At 41.5% G+C, this 14,044-nt stretch overlaps 1 protein-coding gene across 1 annotated transcript in view; it reads left to right on the plus strand.

Moving 5' to 3' along the window:
- Nucleotides 1-1,623: 1,623 nt before the first annotated feature.
- Nucleotides 1,624-14,044, plus strand: part of TAF1B (TATA-box binding protein associated factor, RNA polymerase I subunit B) — a 54,525-nt gene continuing 42,104 nt past the window's right edge. Inside the window, exons 1-6 of the mRNA XM_081596464.1 lie at nt 1,624-1,693; nt 3,634-3,732; nt 6,908-6,995; nt 9,110-9,207; nt 10,913-11,008; nt 13,152-13,305. Of these exons, the coding sequence (XP_081452590.1) occupies nt 1,676-1,693; nt 3,634-3,732; nt 6,908-6,995; nt 9,110-9,207; nt 10,913-11,008; nt 13,152-13,305 (553 nt within the window). The 5' untranslated portion in view covers nt 1,624-1,675. The remainder of the gene's footprint in view (nt 1,694-3,633; nt 3,733-6,907; nt 6,996-9,109; nt 9,208-10,912; nt 11,009-13,151; nt 13,306-14,044) is intronic.

Below are 14,044 nucleotides of genomic sequence, written 5' to 3' on the forward strand. Positions count from 1 at the left end.
TTCAAGGCTGCAGTCACCATCTACAGTGATTTTAGAGCCCCCCAAAATAAAGTCTCTCACTGTTTCCATTGTTTCCCCATCTATTTCCCATGAAGTGATTGAACTGGAAGCCATGATCCTAGTTTTCTGAATGCTGAGTTTTAAGCCAACTTTTTCACTCTCCTCTTCCACTTCCATCAAGAGGCTCTTTAGTTCTTCTTCACTTTCTGCCATAAGGGTGGTGTCATCTGCATCTCTGAGGTTATTGATATTTCTCCCGGCAATCTTGATTCTAGCTTGTGCTTCTTCCAGTCTGGCATTTGGCATGATGTACTCTGAACATAAGTTAAATAAGCAGGGTGACAATATACAGCCTTGACATACTCCTTTCCCAATTTGGAACCAGTTTGTTGTTCCTTGTCCAATTCTAACTATTGCTTCTTGACCTGCACACAGATTTCTCAGGAGGCAGGTCAGATGGTCTGGTATTCCCATCTCTTTAAGAATTTTCCACAGTTTGTTGTGATCCACACAGTCAAAGGCCTTGGCATAGTCAATAAAACAGAAATAGATGTTTTTCTGGTACTTTCTTGCTTTTTTGATGATCCATCAGATGTTGGCAATTTGACCTCTGGTTCCTCTGCCTTTCTAAAACCAGCTTGAACATCTGGAAGTTCATGGTTCATGTATTGCTGAAGCCTGGCTTCGAGAATTTTGAGCATTACTTTGCTAGCGTGTGAGATGAGTGCAATTGTGGGGTAGTTTGAGCATTCTTTGGCATTGCCTTTCTTTGGGATTGGAATGAAAACTGACATTTTCCAGTCCTGTGGCCACTGCTGAGTTTTCCATATTTGCTGGCATATTGAGTGCAGCACTTTCACAGCGTCATCTTTCAGGATTTGAAATAGCTCAACTGGAATTCCATCACCTCCACTAGCTTTGTTCGTAGTGATGCTTCCTAAGGACCCCTTGACTTCGCATTCCAGGATGTCTGGCTCTAGGTGAGTAATCACACCATCGTGGTTATCTGGGTCATGAAGATCTCTTTTGTATAGTTCTGTGTATTCTTAGCCCCTCTTCTTAATATCTTCTGCTTCTGTTAGCTCCGTGCTATTTTTGTCCTTTATTGTGTCCATCTTTGCATGAAATGTTCCCTTGGTATCTAATTTTTTTGAAGAGCTCTCTAGTCTTTCCCATTCTATTGTTTTCCTGTATTTGTTTGCACTGACCACTGAGGAAGGCTTTCTCACGTATCCTTGCTATTCTTTGGAACTCTGCATTCAGATGGGTATAGCTTTCCTTTTCTCCTTTGCCTTTAGCTTCTCTTCTTTTCTCAGCTATTTGTTAGGAAGGCCTCCTCAGACAACCGTTTCGCCTTTTTGCATTTCTTTTCTTTTTTTGCATTTCCCACCGGCTGTTGGGACAGACTGAATCTGCTCAGCAGTAGGCGCAGCCCACCTTTTTTTACTGATTGGCTTCGGTTCCTACAGTAGAAACCGGATGCTTTCTGGGAGGGATGCCGGATTAGCGGAGCTTCCTGCTGCCGCTCGCGGAGGCTTCCCTGCGGCTGTAGGAGACGGAAATCCAGAGTCAAGAGTCTGGGTTTCCGCCCGGAGGGCTCTTCCCGACGCTCCCGGAAGCTGCGCTCGCTGCCCGGGTAACGGGTCCCGGCGGCTGAAGCGGCTGAGGCGCTGTTATGGACCTGGAGGAGACGGTGAGAAGGCCGGCTGCCACGCGACCAGGAGATGGGGCGGGAGGGCCGTGAGGCTGAGGAGAAGGCGCCGGAGAACGCCAGCTGGCTGTGGAGGCGCTCTGGTCTCGAAGTGGGGCGGGGCGGAAAGGGATGGAGCTGGCGGGCCGCGGGTACCCGCGTGGGGGGGTGGGGGTGGTAGACAGGCTGGAGCTGCTGGCTGGCTGAGGTTGTGAGTGGAGACGGGGTGAGGTGTTGATCGAGGGTGGTGTGTTTTAGGGGGAGAATGAAGTTGTGGGTTTTGTGAGGTGGCCCCTCTCGTGGCTCACCTCCCCTAGACTGGACCACCCGCAAGTTCCCTTTGATGCTGGAGGCTGGGCGAGGGAGGCCGGGGGGGCTGGAACTCGAATGCCCCGCAAGTAACGTCACATCTCCCAGCACCTAGTCTTTGGGAATCCTCGCCTCGGCCTTGCGTTCAGTTCAGTTCCGTTCAGTTGAGTCGCTCAGTCGTGTCCGACTCTTTGCGACCCCATGAATCGCAGCACTCCAGGCCTCCCTGTCCATCACCAACTCCCGGAGTCTACCCAAACCCATGTCCATCGAGTCAGTGATGCCATCCAGCCATCTCATCCTCTGTCGTCCCCTTCTCCTCCCGCCCCCAATCCTTCCCAGCGTTAGGGTCTTTTCCAATGAGTCAACTCTTCGCATGAGGTGGCCAAAGTATTGGAGTTTCAGCTTCAACATCAGTCCCAAATTTGGGTGTGAGGGCACGACCAAGATTTCACTAGTTACCAGTATAGGGTCCCTGAAAACTTGACCTGCTTTTGAAATCAATTGGCTGTGCGTTTTGCCAGTCTTTGATGAGTCCCTTGGACTGCACGGAGATCCAACCAGTCCATCCTAAAGGAAATCAGTCCTGAATATTCATTGGAAGGACTGATGCTGAAGCTGAAACTCCAATACTTTGGCCGCCTGATGCAAAGAACTGACTCATTTGAAAAGACCCTGATGCTGGGAAAGATCCAAGGCAGGAGGAGAAGTGGAGGACAGAGGATGAGATGGTTGGATGGCATTGCCGACTCAATGGACATGAGTTTGAGTAAACTCCAAGAGTTGGTGATGGACAGGGAGGTCTGGCATGCTGCAATCCATGGGGTTGCAAAGTCAGACACGACTGAGCAACTGAACTGAACTGAACTGATGGTGTTAGAGGAATATTGGGTAATTAGATCAATGATAATAAGATTTCACACACCAAAGAGCTGAGAATTGATCATTCAGTGCCAGTCTATGTATATACGGAAGCATCATGGTGATAGAAGGCTTTTCTCACTGTAGGTGCTCGATAAATGTCTCTTGAATGATGGTTAACGGTGTGTGGATGCTGGGTTAATGAAATGAACAACTAGAACTCACCATGAGCCTGTAGAGTTATGAGTAGGGATTTTGTGTGTTTTGCTCAACGTCACATCTCCAGCACCTAGTTAAGTGTCTAGAGCATACATAGTAGGTACTCCTCGGATTGCTGAATGAGCAAATGGAAACTTGAAGAAACCCTAATAAAACTCTGGTTCCTTTACGGTGGGTTATGTGTTCTTAGTGTCCTGAAGGAAGTTCCAAATGGTATGCTGTTTCTTTTAAGTCTTCTCTATACTTAAATCTCATCATCTTTTTTCCTTACAGCATTTTCAAGTTTTATTTACTCATCTTTCCCCGCCGCCAACTTGACCCCTACCACCTTTTTTCTTCCCCTTCCCGCACACTGCGTGTTTTAGACACATTTAATAGTTTAATTCCGTTTCAAACTGCTCAGTCTGAACTGCTGTTCTCCTTGTTTGTAGATAATAGTCTCTTTGGTATGTTTTCTATTTTCAGTGATAGAGAAAAATTGCAGGAAAGCCTGTAGGTAGAACGGCAGGGTTTAGGTGCAGTGTGTTAAACGTGACGTTCCTTTTCTCCCACAGAGAGAGTTCAGAGAGCGCTGTTCTCAGTGTGCCGCTGTTTCTTGGGGTCTTACTGATGAAGGCAAATATTACTGCACTTCTTGCCACAATGTTACAGAAGTAAGTAACAGGTCTCATTTATGAATTTGCTTGTGCTTTAAAAATTGCAATTTCAGCCTAATATATGGCATAGTACCCCCTCACACCGCCAAATTGATCTATTTTTATTACTAAGCAATGACCAATACCAAGAATATAAGTCCTCCTCAAGTGCTGACACAAGGGTAAAAGAATTTGTGAATTAGATTTAGGATGAGCTTCTGAAACTATCTTGGGCCATAAATATAAATGTTTTCCTGATTCAGACTGTATGGTATGTTTATAAGGGGAAATAATTAAACTTGCACTTGGAAGATGATAAATTTCTTTTCATTAGTTAGTACTCATTTAAGAGTTTTTAATGTGCCATGATAGCGTGGAGGTTTGGAAGACAGAATGTTAGAGGACTGTTGGGAGTACTGGAAATATGCACTGTTATCATTATGTCTTTGCACAGTGCTTTACACATTACGAGTGTTTTCTTATCCATTCATTCATTTCCTCCTCTTAACAATGTGTGAGATACACTATGCCTGTCTACAGGTAGGGCAAGTGGGCCTCATCAGGTGAGTGAGTTTGCCAAAGTCTCAGGGCTAGAAAGTGTTGAGGCAGGATTTGAACCTGAGGCTTCTGACTACAGTGTTCATTTTATTCCACCACACCTGCCTCTTAGGACAGAGGCTGACATCCTGTCCTGTGGGTCCTTGGTAAATGAGACTGCATTCACACAGGGAGTGCTAGGTCCTCTTCTGGTCACCACAACCCTCAAGACAGGACCACATAACCAAAATAATCCAGAATGTGGACAGCCTGCTATTGGGCGGGCTAACCACACCAGGACTCTTCTCTCCGGAAGAGGATTTGCTCAAAGTCTACAGAGCCAGGAAGAACAGATATATTAATTACCTTTGCCCTGTAGTCCTCCGGATTTTTGAGAAAAGTGGTTAATTTAGTTTGCAACTATCATTGAGACAGTCCTTGTTCTTCATTCTGCTTCCCATTTGGTCACCCACAGTATTCATAAGATATGAACTCACTCGATGAAATTGTTGGGGTGATGATATGTTCATTACCTCATTTGTGGTGATGGTTTCATGGATATACATACACATCAGATCATACACTTTAAATATGCGCAGTTTGGTCCTTTGCTTTGATGTTTGTTGAGGCATTAACAGTTTTTGCTTTTGTACCAGCAGCGCAAATGTAAACATGGTGAAGCAAGATGTGTATAATGGACTGTCATTAGCAGATAAAGACAGCATATACTTTTTTTGGAGAAATTAAACTATTAATACATTAACTAATTGCTTTCTTTTATCTGTCTTTGATAGTATTTCTATTTATTTCTGTCTGATAAAATCTGCTGCAGTCAGTTTTTAACTTGAAAGTGCCTAATACCAGTATTTCCACATTTGAAAGAGACCAGCTTTGTATGGAATAACCTGTCAAGAGTGAAGCGTTGTGGAGGTTGGGCACCATCTTCCTACAGGCCCAGAACATATCTCAGTGCCTCCCGTGTGATAGACAGAGCTGTGTGTTGCACAACCTCAGTGGTTCTCTTGGCTTTATGGCACGTTCTTCAGATAGAAAAGGACGTGACTGGTGTGGGCTTGGTGTGCCAATGTTTAAATCCACCTGGTGGGAAATGGCCAGTGAGCTGTGGTCACACCTACGGAGAGTGGAGGTTGTGGTGCAGCTCTCTGTGTTTTTCTGCTCCTTTCATTGCCCCTCAGCTTACTCTTGTATGTAATTTTCATTTTCTAGATGCCCATCATCTGAAGGAAGGCCTTCTGAATTGATAAAGGAATTAGAATGTTATCTTGATTGATTTTATACAGGAAAAATATTTTCAGGTCTTAAATCTGGTCTATGTAAAGACATTCTTGCAGGTATTTTGTGGGTATTTAATAAAGGTGTAAGCTAAGATCATGTGAATTTAACAGATTTATATGATCATAGAGCAGATTTACTGTAGAAAATGTAGAAATGATGAAGATGAAAGCTACAATCACCAGTGATCTCAACATACATTTCAGTAGCTTCCATTTAGTCTTTTTATGAGAGACTGTATATGAAAGGGGCAAGGGGATATGGGTGAGTACCCCCAATCTTCTGTGAATGTGTTAATTAACTGTATAAATAGTCCACAGTATAACCATTCTGTAATTAGTTACAGCTTCAGTCTGGGTATTTAGCTTTTTTTAGCTTTTAGTTATTTCGCATTTTGTCTAATTCTTATTTTAAGCCTTCCCCCGCCATCCCCCCCCCCCCCCCACTCTTTATAGGTTTTACCTGTTTTTGTTGGGTAATTGCTTTGGTGTGTGTTCTGAAATGTCTTATATTCTCAGTATGGCCAACCCCATCCAACAGAATGGCTTTGAATGTGGTTTCTGTGGAATACAGAGATAATGTATTCCAAAAATCCTGTTGTTAGAGGCATTTCTTTTATTCTTAATGAAAGTTGAAGATACATTTCATTCCAAATCTCTAAATTTAGACAAATACATAGGTAGTGTTTGCTATTGGTTAAAAATCTTCACCTTTCCCCCATCACGTAGGGCTGATGCTTTTATTAATATATTTTGGTTGTGAGAAAACCGGAATCTTAGGTCCCAGCCCTTGACAGCACTTGGAATTGAAGACTTTGGGGTGAACTATACTCAGCAATAAGTCATTCTAAAATCCTATAGGTCTGATTGAGAATGAAAGTAGTACTTTTATAATTTCATAAAGCTGTTTCAGAGTATGATTCAAACACATAGACAAGTAGGATGAAACTAATCTGTGTGTAGCTTAGGCATTGCTGACTACAATAAATACAGAAATTATTTTAGTTTCAAAGTGGTTTGGGTGGAGAAAAAAGGGTGAATAAATTTGACTTTAGGATTGGTTTCAGACAATTAAAAACTGATTGAAAATAAAAGGTTATTCATTTGACAGTCATTTATTTAGTATGTTTAAAACCGTTCTCCGCACAGTTTTAGGTACTAAGAAGTTCTGAATCAGAAAACAACATAAGGGCTAACCAGAGTGTTACACTTTATCTAATTTTCCCAAAATGCTACCGTCATTGGTCTTGGCATCCACAGTCTGGTTCATCATACACCCCAGAGCATGCTTGGAAATATAGTCAAGGAAATGTGAAACTACCTTTGTATGGTCTTTTTTAATGGTCTGCTTCTGTTTCCTGCAGAGATCTAGGGAAATTATAGACACTGGGGCTATTCCTAATACGAAAATACAAGCCATCAACCGGGGACTTAAAAGAAAACGAAAACTTGGTAAGCTCTTTCTTCATATGTGCTTAGTATTTTTCAGTTATGTTTTCATTTTCATAATTTGGGTGTGTGCAATTGGAATTTTAAATAGATTCTAACGAAGTTGCCAGAATTTTAAGCCAAAACAGAATTAAAGTGGATAATTATTTTTGGTAAAATTTGGAAGCAACTTCTTAAAGCATACCCATTTTTTATTCTGTTTATTGTAGATGATTTGATTTTTCAGTGGTGCAACTACTATGCAAAAAATAATAATAGTCAATATTATACATTCCCAATAGTCAAGGGAACATATTTCTTTGTATCTGTTGGCATATGTTTCTCTATTCTGTATCTGTAATGTCTCATGATTTGCCTTGCTTTTAAAGAAAATTGCTTCTTTTCTGACATGTTTCAACTATGGAGTTGTCAGGTTAGGCAAGTTAAATATGATACTCAGCTTTTAGAAATCCATTTCTCACAGTGACTTTGAACACACCCTTTTAAAATAGGGAAAATTAATTTCCTTTAAAATAACCTCAGCATGAGTGTGCTTTGAAAGGCAATCTATTTCATTAATCCAGGGAGTACATATAATTAACCATTATTGAGAAGAATCTGAGGTGAAGTTTAGTTGATGCTTTTTATTTCTGTGACTGGTTGCTTAGAGCCAGATGCTCAGGTTTGAAACTAGGCTAATGATAATGGCAGACTCTTCTACCTGAGGTAGCTTTAAGGATACACAAATGAAATATATAATATATATAAATGTTGGTGAAACACCTGCATGAAATACATTGCTGTTCTTAGATGAATAACAGAGAATGCCTAGATGCCAACTCATGTTCCTGTTTCAACTTTAGTAGTGACTGTTTTTATTAGGCTAAAACCTGATTAATCTTAATTAAATTTAATTAGAGTAAAACCTGATTAATTTGGACTTAGCATCTAGGTAGTAAAAATTGTATAGTTTAAGCTTAAATAGCTGAAAGAACATCAGGTGTTTCAAATTAAATGTTGAGACTCTTATATTCAACCTCTTTGTCCTTAGTTTCTTCATGTGTAAAGTAAGAGGGTAATACCATTTGTTATAGAGAGTAGGAACCCAGACTCAGAATTTAAGATACGACTTTATTAGTGTGTCAGAACAGGGTGCAGGAAGGAGAAAGCACACATGGCTGGCTATAGCTTGGGGAGTTTAAACTCCCTCAACTTTGGAACGCGTCAAAATTGCAGGCTTCTTATTTTACTCCTGTACAAACTAAGACCCTTTCCAGAAAGTGAGTTAGTCAGCAGAAATGGGGAGACCTTGTGACACTGAGGTTAGGGAGGGGCACAGGAGTCCTGTGACTTTCTGCAGGGGAGAGGGCATCTTGGAGTCATAGCAGCAGACTTCAGAAGCATATTTTTTCAAAGAGTTGCAGTATTTGTCAACCAAGGAGGGGTAAAACATAAGAGTCTTAACAGATTTGAACATTTTCTTTTAACTGGTGGTTTTATTTAAACATGTAGCTTTGTCCATTCCTTCAATATCTCTTAAGATTGTTTTGAGTTTGCAAGAAAATAACTTATTAATACTTAAAATATATGGTGACTGGACCGAGTTCAATAAATCTTAGTTTCCTTGCTTTCAGTTTCACACTCGTGCCTAGAACCATGTTGATGAAAGGAGAAAGCCCGTGAGCAGTCCTTTTCTTTGTGTGTTCTTGTTGTATGCCCTTTCCTGCGATCTTGGAGCTTCCCCTCTTCTCTTTAGTTCATTCATTCTCCAAATACTCATTGTTCCCTTTCTGTGTGAGGTGGAACGGAGGAGTCGGAGGAGAAACAGTGGCTGAGTGTTGAGTATCCTTTCATTTAGGCTTCTGCTGGGCATTATTCAGTACACTTATAAAACTTGTTTTCTTTTTTTAATGTGGTGACTAATCATTTTTCTGCCCTTACATTGATATTTCAGAAAAATTAAATTTACTTTAGCATTTGTGTACAGATTTGCCAGATTGGAAGCAAGAGTATAAGAATGGAAACTCAGAGATATGAAAAAATTCTACTTGAAGTGTGTGAAACACAATTGTAACTGTGCAGTAGCATTACATTTAGTAAGAAACTCAGATGTCTGAAATCTGTCATTTGTCATTTAGAGAAAGGCTGGGATTGGTATGTGTGTGAAGGTTTTCAGCACATACTTTATCAACAAGCAGAAGCCTTACAGAGCCTTGGAGTAGGCCCAGAGTTAAAGGTAAGTCCATCTGAGTTCAGATGTTAACCTTTCATTTTGTTGTTTGAAAAACAGTAGACTTAGAGTGGAACTAAGAGTAGTAGGATTATCAGTAATAGCACTTGGCCTAAGAATCGTTTTTCTGATGATTTTTCTTTTGCAAGACCAGCAATCCCCAAAATGTGTTCTCTAGGGTGTAAATAAGCAGTACATCCAAAAGAAAGTAAGAAAGGTTTTAGTCTTCAGATAATTAGGAAACATTAGGTTAAAGTAAAATGACTAACTTTGTCCACTTATTGGTGCCTTTTATGTGTTAATGTGCTTTTTCATTTCCTAGGGGATGCAGTGTGCAGTATTCACAATTTGAGAGTAAAATCCTCTGGTGTGTGTGTGGGGGGTGGTATGGGGGATGTAGCATCCATCAGGACTTCCAGAAAATGTACTTTGTCCAGTGATACATTAAATCAGTGGTTTTCAAACTCGAGTGTATATCAGAATCAACTTAGAAGGCTTGTTAAAACACAGATTGCTTGACTCCATTCCAGAGTTTCTGATAAGCAGGTCTGGAGTAGGGCCCAAGAATCTGCATTTCTAACAAGCTTCCAGGTGACACTGATGCTGCTGGAGTCAGCTTAGTTGGAGAGAAGTGTCCATGTGTATGTGGAATGAGTGAATAGGACATTATATAGCACTATGCTCATAGATGAAAACAAGAGCAAGAAGTGAAGGAAGAAAAATCAACTACTGAAGTCACCAAGAAAAGATTGGTAAAGCAGCCTTTGCTGTTCAAACCAATGAATGTCTGCAGCAGGCAGACAGAGTAAGCCGCAGGCCTGTGCATAGCCCAAGTGGTGAGCCTTAACTGTGACAGTCATTGCTTAGGTAAGATTGCTGGTAGCCTGCAGGTTTGTGAATCTGGTTTCTCCTGGCATAGGTATCCGATGTATGAGTGTTTTTTAATAAATGGTTTTAAGTAGTTCCACCAAATAGCTTCAGTAGGGTTTACACCTGTATAGCTTTCTGTTGATACCTACTTCATCGAGATTAATCCTGAAAACAGTTTCTCTGAAATTAACCAATAAGTATGACTGTTTAGACCTGACCACCTAAATGGTGCAGGAATGGTGTTATGATAAGAACCCAGGCTCCAGAGTCAGAACTGACTCTAGATCCTATTCATGGGTCATTTTGGCCATGTTACTCAGTGTCTTCAGTGGTAAAATATGAGCTAATAACTGTTTTGCAGGATTGTGTTAAAGCTTATGGATGCCTTGTGCCTAGTAGGTGATGAATAAATGGGAAAAGCTGCTTTGTTTTGTTTTACTTTCACTTGGACAGAGGGTGGGAGGAGGAAGGAGGAGTCAGTAGGTCACTAAACGCAATAGCAACTTTGCTCCTAACTAAGGATGTAGTAACATGTAAGTGACTTTCTTTCTCTGGATCTTAATTTACTTAACTTGTAAAAGGAAGGGATTCAACTAGATGATTTTAAGGAACTAGTTCCTTCCTTTCTTAAAACCTAAGATTTAGGAAGACTATATTCAGTGCTTCTTATATACCTGATACTGAAATGATAATTCTTTCAAGGAAATTTAAGTAAGAAAAGTAAGAATACATTTAGATGGAAGCAGTATGTAAAGTACAAGAGGATAGGGGTTCTGTGGTCTGGATGTGCCAGTATATTTTCATCATAACCTGAAGCATTCTTGTTTCTCTTCCACATTAGAATGAAGTTTTACATAATTTTTGGAAGCGCTACCTTCAGAAGAGCAAGCAGGCATATTGTAAAAACCCAGTGTATACCAGCAGAAGGAAAACTACGGTAAGTCACATGTCTGACAAGTGGGACCAAAAGACATATCTGGTGAGAGATAGAAATGAAGATGAGGTTCAACCTTACCTGAATTATGGTTTTCAGAGGAGTTTCAGTGAAGAGGTTTCATTTATAGTCCAGAAGGACAGGGTCAGTGATGTAGGCATTGAAATTAATTTTGACTTCTTATTTGACCAGTTGAAATATGAAGAAATTTGTGGTTAAGTTTCTAAATAGAAGTTTAAAGGAGTTTCTACCACTGTACTATCAAAAACTGCTTTGCAAATGTTATTCTTTTTGCTTGGAACACCTGCTTGCTTTACCTAGCATTTCAAGATTCAGCTCAGTTGTCATCTGGATGCTTCACCACCCCATCCCCGTCCATCAAAGCAGTTATATTTTTAGCAGTTTGCTTTTCACTGCTTATTAAATGTGCCATGGATCATTTTGTTTGGAATAGGGAACGGTTCCATTGCTGGGAAATGCAGGTTTGATAAGCTTTGATGTGTTTTATGTGTGGTTCTTACTCTCTAGGACTGAGAAGGGATTCTGACTCTGTTTGACATACATCTGTTAAGAGCTTGGAAACTCGGCCCAGTGTTTCCTTGTTTGATTAGGGTCTCTTAGGTTCAACACACAGAGTTTAGTGAAAGAAATGAGACGTTTAGAAATTGCAGGAATGAGGAGTTTAGAAATAGGTGGAGCAGGAATAACGATAGTTCAGTTTTTGAGACAGGTATTGGACATCCAGGAGGAAATGTGGAGTCCTAAGATACATAAGTCTTCAGTTCAGGGGAGAGATCTGGACTGGAGTTACAAATTTGGAAGTTGTCAGCTCACACTGTAATCAAATCTAAAATACCACTGTTTGTAAGATGCACCATTATTTTTAAGTACCCCCAAGAAAAAAGAAAATGCTGCAAATTAAGTTGTGCTGTGATGCTGACTGTAAGATATTCCTGATTTCAGGGATGTTAAAAATATGGAGATGGGGGAGTGCACATTAGAATTGAAAACAGTATACATAGTAAATGGTATTTAAAACTACAAGACCAGATGACATCCCTGAGGAATGAAGACAGAGAAGGGGACCAAGAACTGAGCTCTGAATATTCATTGGAAGGACCCTGATGCTGGGAAAGATTGAGGGCAAAAGGAGAAGGGGGCGACAGAGGATGAGGTAGTTGGATGGCATCAGTGACTCAATGGGCATGAGTCTGAGCAAACTCCAGGAGATGGTGAAGGACAGGGAAGCCTGGCATGCTACAGTCCATGGGGTTGCAAAGAGTTGGACACAACTTAGCGACTGAACAACAACAGTGAGAGGTGGAATCAAGTGCACAGAGGGAGACGTTGCTGTAGATGGGGGCAGGGAATGGCGCAGAGGCCGACAGAGGGCCGAGGGTGTGGTGTGGGAGTTTCCTTAGGATTGCTTCAGTTTTCTCAGTGATCTCCATGTATCAGCCAGCTTTATGGTTGCCTGGCCCCTTGTGGGCTCACCTGTCAGAGGGGATGTGTTTGACAGAAGAAACAAGCATTATCCTGTCCCTGGTGTCTTTTTTCTGTCTCTTTCTCTGTGAGTTCCTTTAATATGAGCTTTATCTCCTCACAATGAGATCAAGTTTCTGGCCTACATGACTGAGAGCGTGGCTTTTTGACTGTGATCAGCTCCCCAAGGTCCTGTCAGTTAATGAGGCCTTTAGGTAGCCAGCCAGCTGACCTTTCTAAGGGATACTCTGGCCGCTGTTTCAGCAATACACTTGTGAGAAATTGACTCATGGTAAGAAATAATGTATGATTGTCAAGCCTCAGTGTGTCTGGAGTCATTATTGACACTTGATGTTTTTATTGGTGTTGATGCTAGAGCTGTAGGAGAGGTGTTAGTTACAGAGAGAACTAGGCCTGTTGTGTCTGCCTGTTTCTCCGCTCATGCTTGTTTGGTGTCCTTATCTGAGAAGCATGGCCGGGAGCTGCTGAGGAGCACGTGCAGAAGTCCGGGTCTCTTGGTCTCAGGGACCAGGCACATGGCTGCAGGTCTCTAGAGTGGTTCCTTCTCTGGTGTTTGTGATGCTCAAACATTGTTTACAGTTTGTGGAAATGAATTATTTTGTAATTCCTATATAATCATAATTTATATTCTTTTACAAAACAGGTATTAGGAGATAATTCGAGCCATTCAGACTGGGAGAGTGAGCCTGAGCTGCTCAGTGATGTGAGCTGTCTGTCTTTTGCTGAAAGTGGAGCAGAGTCTCAGCCTGACGTCCGAACTCCAAAACCTTTCCCCATCATCAAAGCATCACACTCAGGTAAAGATGACAAACTAACGCTCTGGCAATGCATCTTAGAAATAATGTAGTCCTATCTCTTCATACTCCAAGGAAGGGAACTTGGCCTAGCAAGGAAGAATGATTTGTTGAATCATATGGCAAGGAGAAAGGTAAACTTAATGAAATATTCAGTTCAGTTCAGTTGCTCAGTCTTGTCTGACTCTGCGACCCCATGGACCGCAGCACAACAGGCCTCCCTATCCATCACCAGCTCCCTGAGTCCACCCAAACCCATGTTCATCAAGTCGGTGATGCCATCCAGCCATCTCATCCTCTGTCATCCCCTTCTCCTCCTGCCCTCAATCTTTGCCAGCATCAGAGTCTTTTCCAATGAGTCAGCTCTTCACATCAGGTGGCCAAAGTATTGGAGTTTCAGCTTCAACATCAGTCCTTCCAATGAACACCCAGGACTGATCTCCTTTAGGATGGACTGGTTGGATCTCCGTGCAGTCCAAGGGACTCTCAAGAGTCTTCTTCAGCACCACAGTTCAAAAGCATCAATTCTTCAGCGCTCAGCTTTCTTTATAGTCCAACTCTCACACCATACATGACCACTGGAAAAACCATAGCCTTGACTAGACGGACCTTTGTTGGCAAAGTAATGTCTCTGCTTTTTAATATGCTGTCTAGGTTGGTCCTAACTTTCCTTCCAAGGAGTAAGCGTCTTTTAATTTCATGGCTGCAGTCACCATCAGCAGTGATTTTGAAGCCCAGAAAA

The sequence above is a fragment of the Giraffa tippelskirchi genome, chromosome 4 (genome assembly GCF_054371585.1).
Source record: "Giraffa tippelskirchi isolate mGirTip1 chromosome 4, T2T-mGirTip1v1.2.pri, whole genome shotgun sequence".
In the NCBI taxonomy this organism is placed as follows: Eukaryota; Metazoa; Chordata; class Mammalia; order Artiodactyla; family Giraffidae; genus Giraffa; species Giraffa tippelskirchi.